At 42.1% G+C, this 25,278-nt stretch overlaps 1 protein-coding gene across 1 annotated transcript in view; it reads left to right on the top strand.

The window, feature by feature from the left end:
* Positions 1-684: 684 nt before the first annotated feature.
* TMEM132D (transmembrane protein 132D) overlaps positions 685-25,278 on the top strand; it is a 274,171-nt gene continuing 249,577 nt past the window's right edge. Inside the window, exon 1 of the mRNA XM_064466406.1 lies at positions 685-1,857. Within this exon, the coding sequence (XP_064322476.1) occupies positions 1,779-1,857 (79 nt within the window). The 5' untranslated portion in view covers positions 685-1,778. The remainder of the gene's footprint in view (positions 1,858-25,278) is intronic.

The raw sequence follows: 25,278 nt of genomic DNA, 5'->3' as shown, positions 1-25,278 counted from the left end.
TTTTGCTGCCATTCTATCTGCCAAGGACAAAATAAATCTCATTACTGAGCTTGACTGAAGGGTTTGGGTTAGCAGGGTGGTTGTCTCATTGCTACCTTCTGCAGTGGTAAACCCGAGATTGGTTATTTTTCCCAAGCACTTCTGAACACTATTTGCCCAAATGCAGGCATTTTTTGCTGCTGTTCTTGCCGTACATGTTAAGCCTTTCACTACCCAGTCTTCGCGTTATTTCCCTGTTCCGGCTGCACCACACTCCGCTTGGCTCCCGCCTGTACCAGTGGCTTGGGGAGAGCTGAATACATGATAAATTTGGATGCGGGAAGGAGCCAAAACCGAACCACGTGCAGCGGCGGCAGCAGCAGCAGCGTACCCACGCCAAAGCAGCGTGCTTTGGCGCTTCTGCCGGCCGGAGGGATGGGGTTTGTTTGGGTGCCGGGAGAAGCGAGCCCTGTGCCAGCCCCGGGGCCGGGCTGTGCCTTCCCCGGGGCCGCCCCGCTCCCCGCCGGGGCTCGGCCAGCTGCCGCTCCGCCCCAGCACGGGGGCGCTGGGCGGCCGGAGCCCCTCCGGCGCCTTCCCTTCCCATCCCTGCCGGCGGGGTGTGGGGGGGGCCGGCGGCGCACCCCGCTGCGGAGCGGCTGCGGCCCCCAGGGACCGGCGCCATCAGGGATGCCTCCCCCCGCCCATCCCCACCGGGCCGCCTCCCCCCCGAGGGTGAGCCCCTGCCCTGGGTGACACCCGACCCCCACCGCGGGTGACCCCCCGGGACCCGCGGAGCTGACCCCTCCCGGCGGCCGCGCCCCGCCGCCCCGCTCCGCCCCGCTCCGCGCCCCGCTGCCCGGGGATTGGGGCCGCCTGGTGCGAGGCGGGGCTTGGGCCGTGCGCTTATTTATTTATTTGTTTGTTTGCCTCCTCTTTTTCTTTTTTTTTTTTTTTTTTTTTTGGTATTTTTCGCGACACCTCCCGGCTTAAACCTCTGTCTGTCTGTAAATAGCAACCGCGGGAGGCGTAGGATGGGCCGGGGCCGGCGGAGGCGGGCGGGCGGGCGGGCCGGGGCCGGCGCCCGGGCACGGGCTCAAGGCGAGCAGCATCGGCTGGGGCGGCGGGGCCCCGGCGGCCGCTGCGCCCGCCGCCCCCCGGAGCCCTGAGCGCCGCGCTGGCGATGACCTGCTGCGGGGAGCCGCGCTCGGCCCCCGCCTCTCTTGCGGGAAGTCACACAAGTCAATGAGGCAATTGAGAACTTAAAAAAAAAAAAAAAAATAGCGAGAGCGCAACAACAAAAACCCTGCCTCCGCGTCTGGATGATTGCTGGGCTGAGCAGCATCACCTAAGGGAAAACTTTGGTGGCGCCCGGGGAGCGGACGTGCTTCTCCAGCGGGATGCGGGCACCGGCGGCGTGAGGCGCGGGCAGGCGGGGGCGGGCAGCGCGGAGCCCCGCCGCCCCGACCCGGGGTAGGGGGCTGCTTGCAGGGGACCCCTGCTGTGGGGTGGGGGGGCTGCTTGCTCTGCCTCAGGCAGCTGAGGCGCGGGACTGGGATTTTAACCAGAACTGTTTCCTATTGAGAGGAGAGGGATTTTCTTTCACAGCATCATCTCTTTTGAAGAAAGGAGGGAGGAAAGGGGAGGGTTAAAGCTGAAGAAGTAAGTCCTCTCTCCGAAGGAAATGCCTTTTGGGGTCTCCAGATGACCTTTTCTGAAAATGCAGCCTCTCCAGTTGACCGATTTTTATTTTTACTACAAAGTGTGTGAAACTGAGCCCTAACTTCTCCGCAAGCCCTAGGATGTGCACTTCTGGGATTAGCAATATGGGGCATCTGTTGTCACCTCTCCTCTTGAGCCTGGCAGCAGTTTTTTCCAAAGGTAAGGCTCCATCTCTTCTGTCCGTTTCACTGTGTCTTGTTTATTTTGCGTACGCAGCCTGTCCCTCTCTCTGTAATGCCTTGGGTGTTGATACCCAGAATTCACGACTGAAAGACTTGGGGAAAGTCAAGTGCTCGTCAAAAACAAAGATACCCTGATGGGAAATCCTGAGTGGCAGGATTTTGCCTTGGTCGACTGTGACAAACGGTCTACAGCTCTACTGAGGCGTTTGTTACCCGCTTGTTACACTTCCGATCGTGTAGTAGATGCTGGCGATGAGCTGAGCCGGTACCCAGCCAGCTTTGGATTGCGAGGGGTTTGTTATCTAGAAATCTGAAATCTTCGGGGGCACAGGCTATCGGAGCTAGCTGCCCCACCGTTATTTTCATATGTAATTTTTCAAATTGAAAACCCTGTATCTCAGACTGGCTGGCAATGTTTTACTGAACCAGAGAAATATGTGCTTGTTGAAACGTTTAAAAGCTGTGATGAGAGCCTGAACCAGGTGTCTGGTGTTCTGCATGCTGAACAGAGTTTGAACGTCCTGACAGCATGACTTCAGATGACTCAGTGATATCTTCGTGTTGCCCTCCAGTGTGTTTACAGCAAGAATGAGGAAACCAGCATACAGACAATGCACGCGGTTTTGTGTGCATTTAAATCCTCCTTTGAACTTAAAGTTTCCGTCGATGGCCTCAGCCAAAAGGTGAACGCATTTTTGCAGTACTTAATTTAGATGATTCTGAGCGTTCCTGTGGAATATAAATTAGGAGAAGTAGACGTTTCTGCTGAGAAGACATTGTGCATCAACACCTCTACTTTGGCAGGAAAACAAGATTAAAGTTCACACGTGGTTAGTCTTTAGAGAGGAATACGAGCATATGCATTTAATCTATGACTTTGCAAACATACTGATAAAGAGTTCTGTTTATAAACATCACTATTTAGGAAAGGCATTAGTTACTCTTAACACCTCTTTACACTTCCAAATAGCAGCACTTTTCTTAAGTAAGGTATTTTTACTGATTACTTTGTATCCAGAACTGAACTTCCCCACAAAAGGCTGTACACAGCTATGCACTTCCGTGGTGGTTCCCTGTATCAAATTCACTTCTCCTTTTTTTTTCCTTAGAGCAGATTAAGAGAGAAAGGAACAAAATTAGAAGTCTCCTCAAAGGTTACCTAAATGCAGTGCCTACAGAAGTACAGTTTTTAAAGTTGCAATTGGAAATGCATTAGCAGCAGGGATTGGAAGTCTGGGGCTTTTCAAAAGATTGCTTCATTCACATTGCACACCAGTAGCTTTTGATTTCCCAGCTAGGTCGTAAATTATGCATTTTATTATAAGCTATATGAGTACTTTGGATAGGCTAACAATGCAGTAAGAATATTAACTTTTTCATCTCCCATTTTTCGCTGTGTTTCAGTTTGCAGCCTTAACACTGCATTAACATAGTGTTTGACTGAGATTGCAGTTTATTCCGGATTGGAGTATAAGTGGCATTTCAGTCCTACAGAATACAGTGTTTGCTTTATTGCCGGCTCAGCAATTATAACATTCAAATGTGACTTCATTCTTAAATGTTACTTACATCTCCTTTGAAAGGTAAACATAGGCAGAAAATTGGGCTTGGAAAGGAGGTCTCTTAGGTGGAAAAAAAATGCTGTGAAAACCGACGAGTGAGATTTTCCTATATGTTGAGAATGTGAAGTCTCATTAAATCTGGTATGTCTTGAAACCAGATACACAAGATCCCATTAGAATTACTGCTATCCTCTGTGCTATTTATTTTGCACTTCAGAAATCCAATATACTACTGCATGATTGCTGGGACTCTTTGCTGTTTAGTAATACAGATATCCATCTTTAATGTAATTGTCTATTTCCATACTCAGTTACAGACTCCATCTCTACTATTGTGCCTTAGTACATGCTGAAAAGACCGGAGTGTTCCAGAGATTCACAGTATAAACTTGACAATGTAAAAGGTTGATTCCCCCCTGGCCCGTACGAAGATGGAAAACAAGAAAAAAAATCAGAGTTGATTACTACCACAGGGCATGTTTCTTTGATGCCTGTCTGTTGCTAATAGAAAGACTCTCTCATTTATGACATGATGGCAAAGTTTTCCTAAAGAGAGAAAAAAATCCTTTAACTTGCGACAGCAGTCAGCTGTCTGTTGTGTATAGGTCTGTTGCTGATTACTCAGAACCATGGCAACGCACTTTTTTACTGCACAGTTTCCAAGTCTTTCAGGTAATAATGTTGAAGACTTGAGAATACTATTGTGGTTTTGCTTTGCTTTTATCTTACAAATGCAGAAAATAGCCTGAGAAATGAAAAGTTGTTTTCAATAATGAGCTTCTTGTTCTTATCAGAACAATTTATCACTTGTGATATGATCTATGCATTTTAATGTATTGTCAGTCTATATATAGTCTATATATAGACAAAGGACAGAGATTGGAAGGCTATGTAACTGTAGTTAGGGGGCAGTTGCATTTCACAGCTTTGTCTTCAACTAGGAGTTTTCTTGGTTCAGTCCTGGGGAGCCAGGGCTTTCCCTCAGTCAGCTGGGCATTTTGTGATTTGGTATCAACTATGAAATAAAAATTCTTCAGAAATCTTCAATTAAAAAATGACCAAATCCAGTTGACATTGGTGAGAACACAGGCCAATACAGCAGGTGCAATAACGTGGGCGTTTTGTTCCCTTGTTTAAGGGGAAAACCTCTCATTAGCTTCACTGGAGTAGAATAAAAACTTTAGTACTTGAATACCAGGTTCCATGCTTGGCTTAAGTCTATACTGAACTGAGCACCTCCCGTCGGGCACTAAACAGTTTTAGGATGTATATTGTGAGGCTTCAGATTAAGGAGCCTTTTACATTATGAATGTTTCTTGTCAGATAAAAAACCTGATTTAATTAATTTCAAATTTCAGGTCTAAGCTGACAGTAACCAAACAAGTGAATATTTCAGTGACTTTTTCTGCCTGTGTTCTGCTGAGCATTCCATGTTCTTCTCTGTCATCCTGGGCTGAAATCTTCCCTGGAGTTGCTTCCTAATGAGATCTCAGGCCACATAGCTGCTGTTTTGATTTTCTTTTTCTCTCAGCTTTTATAAATGTGGGGGCTTGGCAACAGCATTAGGCAGGATTACCTTGCGTACCCCTAAGAGTGTTCCCCATAGGCTAGAGATGTGGACAATACATTTGGAGTGAGGCCGATCTCCTATGATAGGAAAGTGCGTGTGGGGGAAATGTTCCAGAAACCAAACCCCCAAACGTTCAGCTTTGGTCCCATTAGAGGGGAGAAGTATCTGGATATTTGGATTTTAAATTGCCTTTGTTTTCTTTGGAATTATCCATGTTTACAGTATTTGTTGAACCCTCCTGGTTTCCATTAAATCTTATACTGTGATTTTTTTTGTCTCATTATGGACAAATTCTTATCTTTGGCTTTCTTTATGCAATTTTACTGATTCCATAATGATACTTAGTATCAGAATATGTTATTCTGTCCACATTGCTGAAACACTTCACTGATGATTTCAGTGGGTTATTTCTTTGTGAATGGTGGTTGTGTAGGAAGCCACTTCCCTTCACTGTAATCTCACTTGTGCATCCCCTGGCTTTAGTGGGGGTGGTGGCGTGCAAAGAACTACACAGCTGAGCTCGTCAGTTAAGTTCCCTCTTGCAGAAGGCTGTGAGCTGTTTCTGAAGATCTTTATGTGCAGATCTTCCACTGACATTGAGGTGCTGGGGACTTCATAGAAGTAGAAACATGGAAAATAAAAAGCTGAGGAGTGCAACAACCTGTGTTTCAGCACCATTTACTTTAGAGTTTATTACTCTGGTTTGCTGGTAGTATATTAGTAATGGAAAATAGTGCTGTATATGGGATTAAAATTTAAGATTATTTTATTTGATTTTAAGATATTCTTTTTTTCCCCCTCCTTCTTGGTTGTGACTAGACAGGAGTTGAAAGTTGAATTTCAGTTGACAGATTTTCATTGTGATGATGAGGACTCATTCTTTTCCTCAAAGTAACAGTGCTGATATTACATGTGGACAGACTTATCATGGGCATCTGTTGCTCTAGCGGTGCAATTGATATGTATAGAAAACTTACTGCATGCTGATATCAGATGACTGCTACTTAGATGAGCATAAAGTACAGGTGTGGTCAGTAGGAGTTTTTCCTGTAAGCTTTGCCTATGTGCAAAAACCTAAAAAGGTTTCTTAAAAACCCAAAAGATAAAGGAAATCTTTCACAGAATCATTGAGTCATAGAATGTCCTGATTTGGAAGGGGCCCACAAGGTTCATCGAGTCCAGCTCCTGTCCCTGCACAGGACACCCCAAATTCACACCGTGTCCAAGTGCTTCTGGAATATCGCCAGGCTGGTGCCGCGATGCCTCCCTGGGGAGCCTGTGCCAGGGCTCCAGCACCCTCTGGGTGAGGAACCTTTCCCTAATGCCCAGCCTAACCCTCCCCTGGCACATCTCCCTGCCGTTCCCTCGGGGCCTGGCGTTGGTCACCAGAGAGCAGAGACCAGCCCTGCCCCTCCTCCCCCCCTCGGGAGGGAGCTGCAGAGGCCATGAGGCTGCCCTCGGCCCCCTCTGCTCCAGCTGAACAAACCCAGGGGCTTCAGCTGCTCCTCGTATGGTTTCTCCTCCAAACCCCTCCCAACTTTGTGGCCCTTCTCTGGATGCTTTTTAGCTTAAGGTTCAAGCTCTTCCCATAAAACTAAAGTTTTTGTACTTTGTCCCAGCTGCATTGAACATAGAGTCGTTTGAGACATTATACAAGGGAAACTAAGCTGCTCCTTTTTGTTCTTATTGTGTTTCTTGCCAGAGTGTACTTCTGGGAGAAGCCCCGTTCTGATTACTCTTCTTTCAGTAAAAATAATAAATTCAGACTAAACTAAAAAATTCTACTGCTAGATCCATGTTTTATTTGTCAGCTGCAATACTGGCTTAATGTGATTTGGTTTCTAATATTTCCCTGTAATGTTCTCATTTTTTACTTCTGTCTTTTCTTTTATTAGTTCCATAGGACTGGCGGGCTCTGTGATACCAACCAATGTTTTAGATATTAATAAAAGCAGCTTTATTAAATAAAGATCAGTTTTATTTAATAAAAGAGAGAATCAAAAGATAATCTGATTTTTTTCATGCTGCATTCACATTAAATCAACCTCCTGAGGTGGTTGTGGATGCTAAGTCTAGTGGCAGTCTATCACGGGTCCTAGGATACATAAACATGACTCCAGACAGGTTGATTGCAGAGAAGCTGAAGAGGCAGCTGAGATTCATTGCAGGTTTGGTTTATAAAGTACTACATTAAATGATTTGATTTTCACCAGTCTTTGTAATATTGCCTGCTGCATTATTAATGGCAGTTCAAAATGAAGTGGATTTTAAATAGTTCAGAGACATTTAGATAACACTAATTATTATGAGTATTAAAGCACATATTTGAGGATGTTAGGCTATTTCAACCTCCTCCATGGGGGGGAAATTAACTGTAGAATGAAGATTGGCTTCTCCGTGTCCTTGATTTCTTCTTTTATTGAATAGACATAATTTCAGGGTAAGGTGTTAGTCTGATGGCCCCACAGAGCTAATGGATTGAAAGTCTTCATCCTCTAAAGAGGTACAGCCTATGTAGTATCTATGCAAGCTTCCACTTTCTACTTTAATAGTGTACCTGAAACTTGACCTAGAGGATGACATAACTTCTAGCTCTGTGATATAAGATATTATGTCCACCTATTGATCCACAGTGGTTGTGATCCAGAGCCCCTTACAGTCAGTAAATGGCATTTCCTTGCCTTTAGTAGGCTTTAATTCAGAGTGCAGACAGTGTTTTCTGGAGTGGTATTTTTCAGCCGGTGGCCCACACACCAGTGGTGATTCATAGAACATCTGAGCAGTGTTGTGAAACCAGCGCCAGAAACCTTATGCATGCCAACTAGGAAAAAACAAGGGGAGGAAATAGAAGTAACAAGGCCGCTTTCAGAGTACAGCCCAATTTGTGTTTGGTTGTAAACAAAGGCCTTTGTGACAATACTGTGTAAGATCGTCTGGATTTCTTTCAAAAAGTTAAGACTGCTCTTGTCCTTAAAAAGGTTGAGAAAAACCACTGTAGTGAGACTAACTGTAGTAATTTAAAGTATTTCTGAACTGTTTGGTATTGCCTCAGTACTTCAGACACAATCACTGATGGTGTGAGTGTTTCTAATCCACTGCAGCATAGGTTCACTTAAATCAGCATTGAGTAGTGGTTCAGTGAAGCAGCGTAGGAGTAGTCTGCCAGTCACTTAAGGGCATCTGCACTGGAGGGTCAATTAACCTCCTAAAAGGCTTCCGCTAGTACTCACAGAGGGTGTGTGTTTGTTCTTAACACCCTCAGTCTTGTTTTTTCTTTTTTTAATTAAGGTTCCCAGAGAGGTTTCTGGAGGGAGTTTTCTGTGTTGCAGACTATTGTCTCCCTGAAAGTTGCTCAGCAAAATGCACCCATTTTTGTTTCTTGTACAGACTAGCTAGAAATGATTGGTAGTGGATGCATCTACACTGACGCCACATTTCCCCAAACTCATGAAATAGAAGGCCTCTTCCTTCCTCTTAAAGCTGCTTCACCTTCTCACAGGCCCATCTAGCTCTGTTTTTAAAGTTACTTTGAATTGATTTGGTTTGTTTCATTATTTGTGGTTTTATTTGTAGATAAAGACTTCTGTCATGATGCTGCGTAAGATGGTTTGGATAAGGTGTTCCAGAAATTTGCTATTGGAATGGTTAGTAACCATTTTCCAGACTTAATTTATTCAGTACCGTTTTCTACTCATTTGCTTTTCTGCTAATGGTGTCTTTTAATCTTAATAGCTGCTCTTCTCCTTGGTGGAATGCAATAGGCCTCATTAGTCTGCAGTTCTGCAGCTAAAGAAAGCAAAATAAAACCACATGTAAGAATGACCATGTAGACTGTAAAACATGGGAAGAGGGAAGGATATTGAATAACATAGATCCTATAAAAAAAAGCAAAATAAACGAGTTAGTTGTTACATAGAAAAAAGTATCAGGGGTAATAATGATGAGTGCACTAAGCACTAGCATGGAAAGATGTCAACATGCTCTTTATTCCTGGTATGTACAGCTTTACAAGCTAGACTAAGGAGCAACAGAAGAAGTGTCCTCTCTAGCTGAACCAGGATGCTCTACAGCATGCCTTTTGATCTATTTGCTTTCAAGGTAGTCCGACTGTTGAGCAGGCAGTCTGCAGGTCTCTTGCTGAGGACCAAGGCGGATGTCCAGATGAGCCTGCATGTCTTGCATGCTAAAAAAATCCTCCAAGTCAGTGTGTTTAGTCTCATCTAATGCTAAATGATCTCAGAACCTTGAATTTTGTTGGCCCTCAACATCACTTACTTGCTTTTTATTTATGTTTTAAAAGTGTACATTTTATGTCTTCAGTATACGTTATGTAAATTCATCATGCAAGAGGAGGAATCCGAAGTTGGCAGACATAACTAGCCAATAGTCTCTCTGAGTATCAACCCAATCCATAATATAAGAAAGGAGACAATACCACTTAGACTTCAGTCCACTCATCAAAGGTCCTGGGTTAGCACATAATCGTATCCTCCATTTTCTGCTGAGCCATGGTGACTCATTCCATTTGTCTTCAAGAAAAGCCAATAGCGGTGATTTGCACATGTCTACAGTTGAAATATCTGTAGTTATCCTTCAAAGTCTTGCATCCCTGTCTTAATGTGATTGGTCTTGCCTGGTTAATTTTAATTTGGTAGTACACATTGGGTAGTTAGTTTTCTTGTCTATGCATGGCAGATTCCAACATTTAACTTCCTACTTTGCTCCTGGCAATACAGGGTGTATTGTCAGGTTTTCCTGGTATGAAGGAGATTTTGATGTTGTTTCAGTGGATTGTGTGTTGAGCTACTGTTGAAGGAACCATTCAGTTCCGACAAAACTTCCCAGCGTAATAAATGTGTAAAACCACCATGTACCAGCAGTTACCCTCCTGTCATCTTTAGCACGTTTTCAGAAATAAAAATAGGATCTAGTTTGCTCAGGTTCACAAGCCTGTACCTTTTAAGCTGACGAAGGATATTGTTATGTGGCCAACAATATGGGTCTTGGGGCAGAACTGAGCAATCCTGATTCTGCCCAGCAGAGGGAAGAATTGCATACACACCCTGTAAGTTTATTACCGCATGTGATGAATACTTCTAGAGTTTTCGCTAGTCCGTCCCATTGACACTAATTTTCACTGTGTCTCTTCTGGTTAGGATCTATTTAACTCAGATCATAGAATCTGTTTAACTCAGAGTTAGCTGCTTTTCTTAGGTGTTAAGATCTCCTACAGAATTAGGCTCATATGAAAACACCAGAAAAACTTGGCCTACCTTCTGTGGAAGAGAATGGAAAAGGAACATATGCAAAAGGTGTGTCTCATAATCTGTTGGTGTGCTAGTTCACATCTGATATATGCCTAACTGGAATTTGTCATCTTCTAGACTGTAGCGTCAAGGCCGCTAATTCCAGATGTTGCCAATGAGTTTCTTCGTACCCATTCTAAGAAACCCTGCTGAAATGCCTACTGCTCAGCAGTCCTGTAACCCATGGTGCGGAAAGATGGGGATCCAGAATTTAGTGGACACTTTTCAAATCTTACTCTGGTCTTTCTGAGTTGTGACATCCCTCTTAACGACAAAGAGTAGTTCCACCTTCAGTGACTAACAACAAAAACAATGTATTGCTTTTCAGAGCTTGATGCGATGCTCTCCATAGACCTTCACTTGTTTACTCAGGGTTTGTGAGTTAAGGTTCTCTTATTCCATATCCTTTTCCATGTTATTGGGCAAACAGTTGTAAGGCTATCATGACTTCAGCTGTGCTCTGTGCTCTCCTTTGTGGTTGACTGTGTCCCCTGCAGCAGTTGTCTGATAAGAGATGATTTCTTGCATACTGAACACTTGTGCACAGTAGGATTCTGCTATATACTTCTGACTCTTTGACACCATCTGCCCAGTAAAGTGGTTTTAATGGGTTTCCACTGAGCCAGCCTGTACTACAGCCCTGACAGCATGCTCTGTATTTTTGAAAATAAACAAAATCTCTTCAGAAAAGCTATCCATGAACATTGGTTTCTCCAACAAAACTTGAGGATTACGTACAGTTTGATATTTTGCAGAGGCAGAAATATCTCTGTTTGATAGACTAAAACAGGAAAATGACTGATAGCTTGGAATGGTCTTCTAATAGTTAGAGATTATTTTTTTAAATGACCTTTTAAAGCATTGTTTCCTGTCCCATTTTGTAGTCAGGTATTATTATCCTTTTACAGAAATGCAATCAGTTTACCTTGTTGGAGTTCTCTTCTTCATGAAAGCTGGGGAATGCAGTGGTTCACAATGGTGATTTAGGAGTCAGGGTACCCATTGGCTTTCTGTAACCTTTGGAATACCACTTCAGTTCTCTGCTTTTCCTTTCCCTTTTAAACTGTCTTGTCTACTCAGAATACAAGTTGTTCAGAGCACGACTTCTTTCACTTGCTGTTTATATAGCATTTGGGCCCCTTCACAGGAGAGAATGTACATTTTACCACATTAAAATAATTCATTACTAGTGGCGGAGTTAGAAATTGGAATGTGGCGTTCTGATTGTCCTGATCGCTGGACAACATGAACAACTCAGAGGCCTGTAAGAATAGAAGAGAAGAGTAGGGTAAGGGGAAAAAAATAAAGATATAATGAAAGCAGCTGTGTGATTAAAAAAATTCTAAAAGCTTAAGTAGATCCCATCCCATGATGTTACAATTAATAAGCTATCTAAACCTTTTCAAACAGCAACATGATAAAGGGAACTTGAACAGCTTCTTATAAAAAGATGTCATAAAGATGTTTTTATATTTCTTTCTGTTATAATCCGTGTTACTAAACTATTAAAGAAAAGATTTGGAATATCTGTATTAATAATACAACAAACCACTTACAATGAAAAAATGGGTTTTTTGGCAGATGGTACAGATCTTAGAAATATTTCATTCCTCCTCCGCCCCTTCAAGTCTCTGGGGTTTATTTAAAGCCCCTTCACATTAGTATGTTACAACATGGTGGGTAGCGGTGGTGATGAACTGGACTGGTGAAAGGAACTGTTGGCTAGTCTCTTCTGTTATTGATGGGACGTGAAAATTTAAACAGTCAAAATAAATGGCTTCTTCTGAACTTGCGAGCTGACTTGATAAGAACACACAGAGAATCAGACACAACCCTCTTCTATAGTCTTTAAGTTCTTTTTTCTAAATTGCATGGCATTTGACCTCCAGCCGAGATGAGGGCTTCCATCTGAAGCATGGGCTTCTTTTGTCTTCTCTATAGGCCCTATACAGCACCAGTCCTGGTTTGTAGATCTATGTGGGGAGCCAATACAAGATACTTGAACCTCTATTTCTAGCTGCCCATTTACTTGAGAATAACTGTTGCTGAGGACCCCAAGAAAAACAACCTTCTGTGCTGCTGTGGCATTTTGAGTGAACAGACCATGAGGCTAAGGCAGCGTTTCAGTATATTCCAAGATATACAATGCCTTCATATAAAAGAACCATTTGCAACACTCATTAGCTTTGGAACCTTCTGTGCATTAAAGTCATTTAGCATTTTTAACCTGTGGAATGTGCACATGGTAGTACCATTTGTGAGAAAATTGGCAAGATCCCTTCTTTGCAGGTGAAGAAACAGTCAGTTCCATCATCATTTAATAAATGGGCAACAGCAGAGCTGTGCATCTTTGTCTGTGTGCAGGTTTTCTTACATTTTCTGGCTAGTTTGGTTGAAAGCTTGTGGACCACCTTAGCAATACTGCATCTGAGTGCAGGTTCCCTTCATGGTCTCATGTTTGCATCCTTGTAGATTTCTTTGGACATGCTGTCTTTTGAAAACAACCAGCTTCTCGAGGTCCAGAATTCAGACTGAATTTCATGGATCCAATTTCAGCTTAGAAAAAATAACTTAAGTGTCACTATGAATTCCCTTGAGAATTAAATTGGTATTTCCCAAATGCTATCCAGCAGACTGATATTTTTGAGTGGTATTGCAGTGCTCCTTACTCTTTGCTTTTGTTAATGCTTCACTTCTGTAATGGATGAAATGCTAACTAAGGTAGATACTTAAGATCTGTGATTCCTACAGAGTTGTTTGCTGCTGCTGTTACCTTTTTTCCCCCCCTTTGTCCTGTCATAACTTTGAATATTGCTGGAAATGTTCCCTGCTGTTTCTCCTGCAGTAGTTTAAAATACATATATCAGCATCAGCTGTGTCTTTTCTTGCCTTTTTAGACTCTTTATCTGAGTAGCGATAGATCACAGTAATGGTACAATAATCACTGTTGAAGCATTTATTTGTTTGTTTTCTTTCTATTTCTATGCACTCATACACTCCTTTCATCCTTTCATCTATTCCTATCAGAATTATGCATGCAGTTTGGATCAAACCCTGAAAAAAGAGAAAAGCTTGTAAGTGGAGAATACTATATATAGCAGACCTTTGTTACAGTATTTATAGTCTTGATGTTTAGAATGTCTTCGTATACATTATAGGTTCTCATCAGTCAAATTGCATCAATAATAATAAAAAGAATGGTGCATGAAGAGGTTCTTTTCAACTGTTCTCTTCTCAACAGCTTCAGAAAAGAATGATGAATTTGGCAGCATATTTGCAGTGTTAACAAATCCAGGCTTTGGCAGTCTAAATCAGGAACAGTGAATTCAAGACTGAAGATCCCTTGCAGAGATGTCCTGATAGTAACTGCCTGTAGGTGCAGGAGGGAGCATTCACGGACATCAGATGATTTTAGCCGTTACAGTAGGTCATATGATAATCTCTCAGGTAATTAACACTGTCAGACCTTAAGTCTTTATAGCCTACAAGTTCTATTTAGAAGGTTGTTGGGAGACAGTGAAGATCAGAGGATGAAGAAAAATTCCCCCCCAAATGCAAAGAGAGCATTGCAGGATGTTATTTGGTATAACAGGACTTTTCTAGTGTTTCAGGTCATGCTGTAGAGTGCTAAAATCCATAATTTTTTTCCTAATAAGTACATTCTTATTTGTGTTTTCAACCTGAAAATAGTAGCCATCCTAGTCTTCGTATGTGTGGTGGCACTGCACCATTCCCGCAGCCTCTTCGGTATGGTCTTTGACTTGTTGCAGATGTTTGCTGCCAGTTTGATCAATTTGTCAGAGAAACTATACATTCTCACACTTGTTTTATCTTCTTCTGACAGGCAGGCACTACCAAAATCTCATCTTGACTCTATGGAATTATTGTAGCTGTTTCAGTTATGTTTTATGCTTCCCTGACATCTGTCTTAGGACTAGCTGAGCTATTGTATTCATCTTGGTCTAAATCTGACTGGTCCTTTGCAAATGCTTGTGTGAGCCGGCAAAGGCAGGACGCAGGAACAACATGTTGAATGTCATCCTCTGAGCTGGCTGATTCATCAATTATGTTGAAGCAACACATGCCTTGAAAATTGGAGCAGCATTTATGGTGTCAAAGAAGGAGATAGTCCACCACCAATTGATTTTGTAATGTTCTTTGGCATATAGCTGTTACCTACTCAGAAAAAATAGCGATGAGGAACATTAATAGCAAAAGCACTTAGCATAGCATAATTCTGTAATACAGCATTGGGGTTGGCACGCCAATGAAACATTGTCAAAAGACCTGCAGCTGTTAATCCTGTCTCAGTACAAAAGGCAGATGAGTTAGTTACAGTAGAGGCCAACCAGATCCAAGTATTTACATGTTGATCTCACGTAAATGTGTCCAGGGCATGTGCTTGTAGTACAAGACTACAAAGCATGATGAGCCAACCTGTGATAAGGGAGGAAAACAGGAGTGTCATCCTTCCAGTAATACACATGCCGTTGCTCCACCTCCTTCAGCTAATACCACTCTGGGTTTGATAACCTGCTGTGGAGTAATTGCCCCCACATATTGAAGAGTTATGGCTTGAGCTTTTTCAGGTTGGACTTCAATTTGATGTTGCATTCGTGACACCAGTAACACTGTTCCAATGCTATCTCCTCTAGAAAAGGCACAGGTATTCATCGAAGATACCTGAAATAAAAGAACTCAAGAATCTGGTATCAATAGAGGATGTAAAACAAGAGGAAAAGATGGGATACAGAACTATAGAGCCTTCTCAGGGGTTATTATATGAATCTTCACATCTAAACTAATAGGTCGTGGTCCCACCATGCAATCTGGCGGTGTAACAATTCCGTTTCCCCTGAGTTAATATTTTGGAAGAGAGAGACCATCTGGAGGAATCTCAGTCCTCACCATGTTTTGTACTGGAGGTGTTGTAATACAATCACAGGGTGTTTGATTATGAATATTCTGGCTATTTAACAAAAAACCCTGCTTTAGTAAGATGTGAACTCCAATGTTGCAAAGTTACTGGTTATATTTTGTAAATGTTCCTTCAACATCCCATTCGTTCTTTCAGTCAAGCCATTAGCTTGGGGATAGTATGCAATGTGGTTAATCTATCCCCAACCCTTGAGCCTGATCTTGGACATTATGTCCACTTATGTGTGTTCCTTGGTCACTTTGTATTTGGTGAGGAGCTCCATACTGATGAATGAGTTGTTCTAATGCTTCAATTGTGTTATGTTGATTAGCATATTTGGTGGGTTTAACAAAAACTGGCCTTGACACTGTGTCCGCAGCAGCGAATATACATCACCACCCCTTTGACAGGGGCAGGGGGCCAATGTAATCGACTTGCCAGGTGTTCAAGGCACATTGACCCCGTTTTATCTTTCCCCATGGCCTATATAATGTCCTTAACAGAGCTGCGTACAAACAGTACAATTATGTGCACATGCTTTATAAGTATGTAATGGCTATTGAAAAGAAAGTGTTAGCAAGAGCTAGCAGCACCTTCCAGGGCTGTAAATTTTTTGCCAATTCTTTCTATGAGAGTAACCATGTCTGGTAGTGTACCTGCAAGTGGGGTGTGACTTTATTCAATTCTCTATGATCTATAGTAATTCTCCAAGTGCCATCTGGTTTTTGAACAGGCCAAATAGGATTATTAAAAGAAGTCATGGTTTCCTTAATGATTCCCACTTGTTGAAGTGCCTGAACGGTTTGAGTAATTTCCTCATCCCCACCCAGGAGTATGACGTTGTTTTACAGGTTACCACCTTGGCATGCACAGGCAGCACAACAGGATCCCACTTCGGGAATCCACGCAAGACAGTTATAGATCGAATAGTAAATCCCACTTGTGAAGTCCCGAAGCAGAAACAATCATTTAAAGTTTCAACTGTTCGTCCTGCCAACACATCAATACCCAAGATATAGTCTTTAACTGGGGCAATTAACACTGTTGTGGTAACGGAATGGCATTTCCAACTGCTAAGCTAATCTTAGCTTGGAGGGCAGGGTTCTGATTTCCCCTCAATCCATAGATCCATGATGTGGCTTCTTTACTGTTAAATTTACTATGTAATACAGGAACCTCGGCTCCAGTATCCACCAGAGGTAATACACATAAAATCTCCCCAGACTGACATTTTGTAGTTAAAAGAACATAAAGGAGTGGGTCCACCTTACGGTAAGAGGCTACAGTGGCAGCAATTTGGGTGGACCTGCCAAACCTTAATTTCTGCTGTTGTGGCATTTGCCAGGTAGTGTCTTGCCTTGAGGCAGCAGGTGGGGGTGGAGGGTGGGCACGGAGTTGGTGGTGGGGCCAGGGACAGTCTGCTTTTTTACATAGGTGCTAATTTTTGCCTTTGGTGAATCATTTCTGATGTTGTAATCCCATTTATTTCTGATCATAGGCCACTGGCTTGTACAAGATCATTCCACCTTTGTGTCCTCATCAACTGTGAGGTAACTCCTTTTGGTTTTGCCAGCTTTCCTTTCTTCACCACCTGCACAGATGGTCCTGAAGTTATAGCCCCAATTTCCCTGAAGGTATTTGCTAGGGCACCTACCTTACCTGTGACTGCTGGTATAATCAAGGGTTTTAGTGAGGCAGGTGCTCCTTTCAAAAGCTGCGTTTTGATACTTCTCGTTACTGCTACCCTGTCCGGATTGAATCCCATAATCAATGCATGAGCCATTGCTGTTATCAAAACGTTCCCAGGCACAGCAGAGTAAGATGATAAGCAGTACAGCAAGGAGCGAAAGCAAAAAGCAGCCACTAATGAGCACTAGACTCTAACGTACAGTAAGGCAAGCAAGCCCCATGGCAAGCACAGTAGCCTGCCTATTAATAGCTAAACAGCAATAACAGCTATAAATTTGATTGAGCACATTCCAATCAAATCTGTTGTTATCTTGAACCACTCATGCCCCATGTTGGGCACCAAAAATGAATTGCTGGGGGACAAGAAGGAATCCAAAAGGAGGATTGTTTAACCCCGGCTGGCAACTAAACACCACACAGCCGCTTGCTCACTCCAACCCCCCCCATTTACTAGCAATACATGCTATCAACTGTTCTATAATATCTTGCAGCCCATGGTACCGCTCCGCTTGAGTAGTAATTACTCCTTGTATGATTGCTTTTAATCTTGTAAAGTCCAGACTTCCTTCTCCAATTCTCTCATTCTACTCTATAATGCAACAACTTCACGGTAAAGAGCTCTAAGACCGGTAACCATTAATCCTCCCAATCTCCATGCTAACTTGCTGCTTTCCATGGCAATCTGTGTGTGGCTATTTCAGTTGTCTGGGCGGTAACTACCACCCCGCCGTCTATGTCAGGCCATGCTTCCAGCAGAGCCAGTGTAGCCAGGAACGTGGCCATGGGGGTCCAGCACTCAGCTGGGCCATCCTGGAGTACGGGGGCGAGTCACTGCCATGGCCTCCCCAGCCGCTGACTTTTTGCCAGCCATTGCATGGCTGTTCCTAGATCCTGCCAACTATGCCAAATGTGTGTGCTGGCACAGGCAGGAAGCAGGAACAACCACAAAACCACAGATGGAATAAATTTATTTTTGTTACCTTGCCAAGCAGGGGATCCCGGAAGCAGCACCGGGCAGAGGCACGCAAGCGGGGACGCAGGCACTGCGGAGCTTGGTCCATGCTAGAAGATCAGCGAACCTGCTGTTTTCACCTGTATAGCAGAGATTTGCGCAGGCATGGTTTACCACTGTGCTTTGATCTTTCCCACATGACAGCAGGTTCGATAGAGTGCCTCTGTCCCAGGCCTATGTTATCTAAACAGATGTTCTACTTGTCCAACACGTAAGGCTAAACAACGATTAGCATGATACATGTGTTTTACAACACCCCAGCTGCAAGTCACTTGAGTGTGTTTACAATCCTCACCAATCTTCCATTATTTTCCCACGATGCTGCTTTCTGGTACCTCTTCATTCTCTGCTCCAACGACTGAATAAATGTTTCTCTTGGACACTCACTAAGTGAATTCCTCCATAGTTCTTTCACTTTCTCTTGCCTACTTAGCTATAGGTCAGTGCCATTACCGGTTTCCTTCTAATTCCAAGTCTTGTTTTTAGCACTGAGATGAACAGAAGGAATCACTGAGGAGAACAGACTATATAATCTTAGATTCTGAGATTACATTGGACTTGTAGTCGGACCTGTAGGAGTTATCAGAAAATAATTAGAAACCTAGCCCAGAAAATTAAGATTGAGGGCAAGCAAGAATAAATCTATGAAAGTTGGAAGACAAGAAGAAGAACTAAAGATCAGACTGTATTCAGTTCTGTACTGCCACTCTGCAGAGTAAGAACCAACAGTGAAGAATGGGATTGTGGAGACCGTGTAACAAAGAAAATCAGAATATCTGCTTCCTGTGCTCTGTGGCCTGCTGCAGGCACAGAGTATGTGCACAGACAATGCCCATCTCCAGAACGGACCTAGGAGGTCTGATGTACTCAGATTCCCTTGCACATGCCTATACCATGGCCCAGGGGCAAGTTACACTTATATTTGACCTTATCCTATAAAACTGGTGTCCTACCAACCTGCAAAATTGACCTCACGTTAGTTAAAGCCATTTGAACTAAGAGGACACAAAACGGCCTGGGGTCACAGCTGGTTTTCTGAGGTGGTTCCCCAAATCACAGTAAGTGCTGCTTGCAGTATATTCTGGCTAAAGAACTTAGCTGATACAGGGGAGGGGGGCATCAGGCATCTACCATGCAGTCCGGTACCAAAAACTGAAAAAGAAGCTTTGCTCTGTTCAGCAAAACGAGTGAAATATTCTGGAATTTTTAGATCAGTGGAACGTCCTTCGTGGGGGACAACTGACACTTTAACTTTAGTTTCAGACTAAAACAAATATTGAACTACCATAATTTTTCATGGAATAAATCAATCTTAATTTTGTTTATGATAAATTCAAGTCACAAACAGCCAAGGTAAATTTTTTGCTTGTTTTCATAATAATCTCATGTGAAATAGTTTGTACCTTATTTCACCCACCTGAAAGGAAAACTAAAATAACTGATGTTCAGTTACTTCTTTATATTCAGTGGCTAAAAATAACTCCTTTTGGTGTTGCAGTGAAATATTTTCTAATTCATGTGAGCTGCTTAATTCTCATGTCTTTTTCCAGTAGTAAAGGGTTTTTCTCAGCATTCTTTCCTTTGCATAATGGAAGCTCTCACACTTTGCAAACGCCCTTGGTGTCCTTCCTTGACCTGCTGGCAAAAGGTGATATTGAAAAGTTTTTTGTTTCCTTCTCAGTTGAAGTAGATTGCACAGCTCTTGCAATAGAACTTGCCTTCTGCCCTGGACAAGTAACCATCAAATGTGCTGGTAACGGAAACGATGCATTATGTGGTACTATAGATACCATGCAACTTAAGAGAAAGAAACAATGAAATGACATGGTATTTTATATTGCAATGAAAACTGTGCCAAGCGCTGTGAAAACACAGCAAAGAACAATGAATCTTTGGAGTCAAGGTCTAGCTTTACAGGAGAAATGTGCAGAATTTTTATAATTTGGCTGTGGAAAATGGTGATAACAGACCTTTCCTGGAAATTAAAAAAATGTGTTTTGCAGGTATAGTGCTAGCACAGTGGTTGAACAGCAGTGCTTTCCTGTATTGCGGGTGTTGAATTTTGTTCACTTAAACCTAGACTGCAAGCTGGAAGCAGTCAGAAGGAAATTTGTAATAATCCTTCACTAGGCTGAATCTGGTCTGAAAATGAGCATGGCTGGCATGGCTCCTCGGTAGGGTAAGTCAGCCTCTGTTGGCGCTGCTGCAGTCTCTCTCTCTCGTACGGCACTGACATTTATGGCAGAAAGCTGACTGATCCATCTGAAAACTAACCTTTTTTTTCTCATTTATATACGTTAGGGGTTTTTTTGCAGATGCCAAATACCACAGTTGTGTATTGAAGTGGTTCGGCTCCCTGACCTGAAGGAAAACTAACCCACCAAAAAGAAAAGCTTTCCAACAGATATGGGACTGTGAATAGCCTCACCCTGCGGCCACATGCTCACCAGATCTGAGATGGAGAAGGGCTGAGGAGGAGCGTGTGCCTCAGTAGTCTACAATTAAGCATTCTTCTTGTGATATCAAACTGCACCCTCAGTAATCTGTTCCCAGGCCTTTTCATTCTCATTCCCTTGCAGAAAAAATGATGATTATAGAAATCAAGATGTTATTCAAGCTTATGGAATGGCATGGAAACCAGTCAAAATGGAAAAAAGTTTGACAGTGATCACTTGATATATTTATAATTGCTATTTTCAGCTGACAAGCCTTACCAAAGTAACATCCCATTCCATCTACAAAACAGCAACACTTTTAAAAGTATAATAGTAATATGTAATGATGACCAAGATAAAGCCATGCAAGTTAGCAAAGATATGATAATTTAATTTACAGATACTATCAGTCTCAGTTCTCCCTCAGTAAATTCCTTTTCATGGCTTCGTTGACATTTTTGAAGGGGAGGGAAAGCATCCCACTGCTGTTGATATTGTGGCGATCACTATACTTTACAGTGTTGGATTCAGCTATAATACTCCAACCTGAAGCGGACACTACTTTCCTGTATGCTGAGTGTGTTGATGAGCGAGTTCAAAGATTTTTGGAAACTTCTTTATATTCTCTAATCCAGCCAAACTAATTTTGAGAAGCTGAATTCTGCAGTAGTGGTGGTAGAGGCTGCAGTATGGTAATGAAGGTGTAAGAGACAGGAGTTTCCAGGAAGATATTTGGATTTTATTTCCTCGCCCCAGTTGCATGGCTGTGGTCATTTTCAGCCGTCACCAATAGCTGCTATTGCAACTGCATCCAAAAAGCTGAGCATCTCCCTTTCATAATCAGGGATCTGGGCCAGCCTAGCATTTTCTCTTTGGCTTTCAGTTCTGTACTAAGCATTACAGACTACTATTGTATGAGATCTCTCACATCTGCCTATCACCCAGGCAGTTCCCAGTTCTTAGTCACTTGTTTTTTTTCTTTCCTTATGAACTAGTGCTGTGACTAAATTGGTAAGTCTTAATGGCTCACCATATCTTGCCTAGGCTTCCTGTTTCCGACCCCGTTTTCTCTTCCACCTCCAGAATGTGCATACTTGTAGACAAATGCCATCTGGGAGCTGTAAATCTGTCATGAGTACCACTGCTATTAGTTTGTGTGTATCGAGATGCAAGGGCTGTTACAAATGGTTACTAATCTGCATTAGAGTTACGTTTTTTAAAATAGTATGTCCATCTTCATTCTTAAGGCATCCACCTTTTAGGTCAAAGTCTGTAAGCCCACAAGAGTGTTTTGTTTTATTTTATTACAGCAGAATGGTTAGACCAGCATGGGGGCAAATGGCTGTTTGAGTCACGGAGCAATTCCTAATTATACCTGTGTGCTTCCTTAATGGAATTCAAATAAATGATTTTGTTGTGTGAAAGAAGTGGTATTATATTTATTCCTAAATTATTTTTAAGATAGCATGTAGCCCTGAGGATGTGAAAGAAAGGTAGATGTTGTCAACCTCCCTGGCTGCTCTGAATTAGTCTGAACCTATTGGAAATGAAAGGTTCAGAGAGCACAGATGGAATAGATTGAAGTAGCAGCTCTGAGTGAATTGAAAGGGCAAGTTTACTGGCTAATCGTGATCTCTGTGGGCAGAAAGATACCTAATAGATTGAAATTGTCAGACATTGTGAAGTCCTCGAAAGAACTGCTTAAGGCATTTTGCTTTCCAATTCTGGCTCATGGTAGCTGCCTTCTTTTTAATTAAAATCTCTTTTGTTTCCACATAATGAAAAAAAACCCATGGAAGCATATAATATTGAGTGAATATGAGAGGCATGAACTGTTCTTATCTTAGCTGATTTTTTTTTTCAAGATAACAAACTACATGAATACATCTGTTTAGAGCTTATATTTCTTCACTCTGTAGATGAAGACTAGATTTTTAGAAGGATTTGGTTTTAAAATTAAGCACCAAAATGAGTAGAGAGATTTTTCAGTCAGTCTCAACATTGAAGTGTGCTTTCTTGAAAGCCCATCCAGAAATGTCACAGGGGAAGTGGTAAATGCTGACTGCTTGTGAGCCCTCCGACACTAATCGAGGGAGCAGGGCACTAGAAAATCTAGGCCTTGACTCTTTTGAAGACTTTAGTACAGCTCCCAGCTCAATGGACAGAATCTTGGCTGGAGTTTAAGGACGGTGATATGGTATTAAGAACTGTTAATATTACAACAAAAGTTGACAAAGAGGTTTTTTACATTTGGCTTTAATTTGCTTCATTTACAGAAGGGAGTGATTTCATACTTAACAGACAATTCTGATTAAGCAGTTCTTTGACTTAAAGCTAAGAAAGAAGTACAGCCTCTGTTTTGTTATTTTATCCTGTATTTGTCTCTTCAGGCTGATCTTTATGAAGTGCAGTGAGCTGTTAAGATATATAAAGTACCTTCTGATACAAATTTTAAATGCCTAAAAATAGGAGACAAAACCAGGCAGTACAGTAGGATGCCAGTATATGAAAAACCGAGAATAATTTTAAATTATACTACTGTTTTCATTGTAAATAGCAACATACTTTTGTTTTTAATTCTGAATTTCTGTACCACTGTTTATATTCAATTTCACTGTGTTATCTTCTGCTGGCAGAATTTCTTTGTCTTGCAATTCAAAGTCACTATCACATCAGTCACTAATACCTTGAAGTCCACAATTTGCTCCAAACTCCTAATGTCCAAAATATAAAAGTTAAGGTTGCTTTAAAACTATCTTGAACTAGTTTTGCAGTTACCACAGATTCCACATTTTTAGATGTTAGAGCCAAGTCTGAGTTTTGCTGAAAGGCTTGAATTGATGACAACTTTTCTACAACAGTCCATGTTCCTACTACAAAGCCCTTTCACTTCTCCAGTCCCTCACTGAAACATTTCCTCTAAACCTAACAGCCTCATATAGTCTTAAAATATATGATAACACTCTGAAGCTTTTGGGGACTTTCCTGATGTATTCCAACAACTTTCTGAAGACAGGTGCTATTTTCATGTTTTCACACAGAGTGCAATATGTGAGATAGAATCCTAGCCCTACAAATTCAGTCATTGACTTCAGTATGACCGAGACTTCTTCCTCCCATTATTCTTAAAAAATTAGTTGGAATGGGTAAAAATAAAACCAAATATGTGCATTGTCCATTACATGATTTTGAAATGTCATATGGATAAATTTACACATCCATGCTCTGCTTTGGTTAAGTGGCAAGTCTGGTTCTTCTGCAAGAATTCACAAGAAGAAAAATCTCATTAAAATAAAATGCTGCTTTAAGGACAGATTGTCACCCTTAGTCATGCTTTGCAAAGCCTTACTCAACAGGAACCCCCACATAATACACAGGACAGCAGAAACTGACTTCATAATTGAAAGAGAAATTACAGTAGGATAATGCCTAACACGGAGCGGTAAGGCTTGTATTATTTAAACACCAAAAGTACCCAAATTTAGGTAAGTGCTTGCAATAGATACATACCTGAAGACTTGTTTACCTTTTGTGCAGCAGCTGATCGCCTCCAGCATCTGTCTCTCCTTGATTTGTTAGCTCAAAGTCCTGTCATAAGCCACAACACAGCGCATTGTTGATGCTGCAAGCTCTTCCTTGTTTTGGAGAAGGTGGAGCAAGGCGTTAGCAGCATGGATTCAATAAAGAATGGATGGGTGAGTGCATTAGCCATTAGTCTGTCAACTTTATGAAGTGCAGTGTTTTCTCAAGTCTGTGAGGAACCTAATGAGCTATGATCTGGGACTGTGAGCCAGCCTCCGTAGCATCATCTACGAAACTGCACTTATCAACAGGGTGCAAGCAGCCAAAGTGAGATGTGTAGAGGTTTGTCCATCAGACTGGATATTTTTCAAGCTCCCCACGCTGTCTGTCTGAAGGGATGGCTCTATACCACCACCAGCTAGGGCCATTATTATAACGCTCAGATTTTTGTATGAATACTAATAAAAATCTCTCTACTCACAGCAGTGAATTGTTAGTCTGAAAGGCATTCATGTCCACGAACCCCTAAAATTTGGAGGCCTCAGCTTAAATCTCTTTTATCTCCTATATTACAAGTTCATGTTACCCATGCTACCTGCAGGAAGTTGCTTCCAGTAATATTCCTTTAGCCTGTGTTTACAGACTCTTGCTGAGAGCTACAGATTCCTTCATATGCTGTGCCCCTTAGCTTGGCACCACACTTGAGGTTTCTAAGATATTGAAAAAACAAGTTGAAATGAAATGCCAGAATACATTTATATCCCTTTAAAGTTCTTAAAGCAAGAGAAATACCAGGTGTTGTATTGAGTGTCTTAATCCTAAATGGAAGAAAACAACTCCTAATAGCGGTAGTAATGAGATAATGAAAAAAATCTTAGGAAATGTGGTGGAATGTCCTGTCTGCAGTGGGAGTTTAGTATTAGAAGGATGAGATTGGATTAGAGGATTGGAAATTTGGGGGGCGGGGGGTGGGGGTTAGGGTGGGTATGGGGAAACAACAGACGGAAGGGACGGGGGGAAGCCGTACCTATGCCAGATCAGCCCTCCCTTTCCCTGGCTTCTATGAAGCGATGTGAAGGGACTGAACATCAGCAAGTCCTGATGTCCCTTCCAAGCAGAATCACATTGATTGGATTGTTCTTAAGACTTTCATTGATCTAGAATTGAACTGTATTCTCCGTTCCCCAGGATTACACAAATGATTGCTATATTGCATGATAGTTTTTTCTCATTCCCAAATACAGCTTTCACGCTTCGGTGCACAGTACGGTCCATATCTGCTTCCTAAAATTAAGTTCTTGTTGCATTGTTTCAGAGCTGGTTAATGTCACAATACCCACTTTCGTATTAGGATACCCACCCTCCGCAGGCTGATGCTCCTGGA

This window comes from Phalacrocorax carbo, chromosome 15, assembly GCF_963921805.1.
Source record: "Phalacrocorax carbo chromosome 15, bPhaCar2.1, whole genome shotgun sequence".
NCBI classification, from domain to species: domain Eukaryota; kingdom Metazoa; phylum Chordata; class Aves; order Suliformes; family Phalacrocoracidae; genus Phalacrocorax; species Phalacrocorax carbo.
This window is presented reverse-complemented; position numbering and strand designations above follow the sequence as displayed.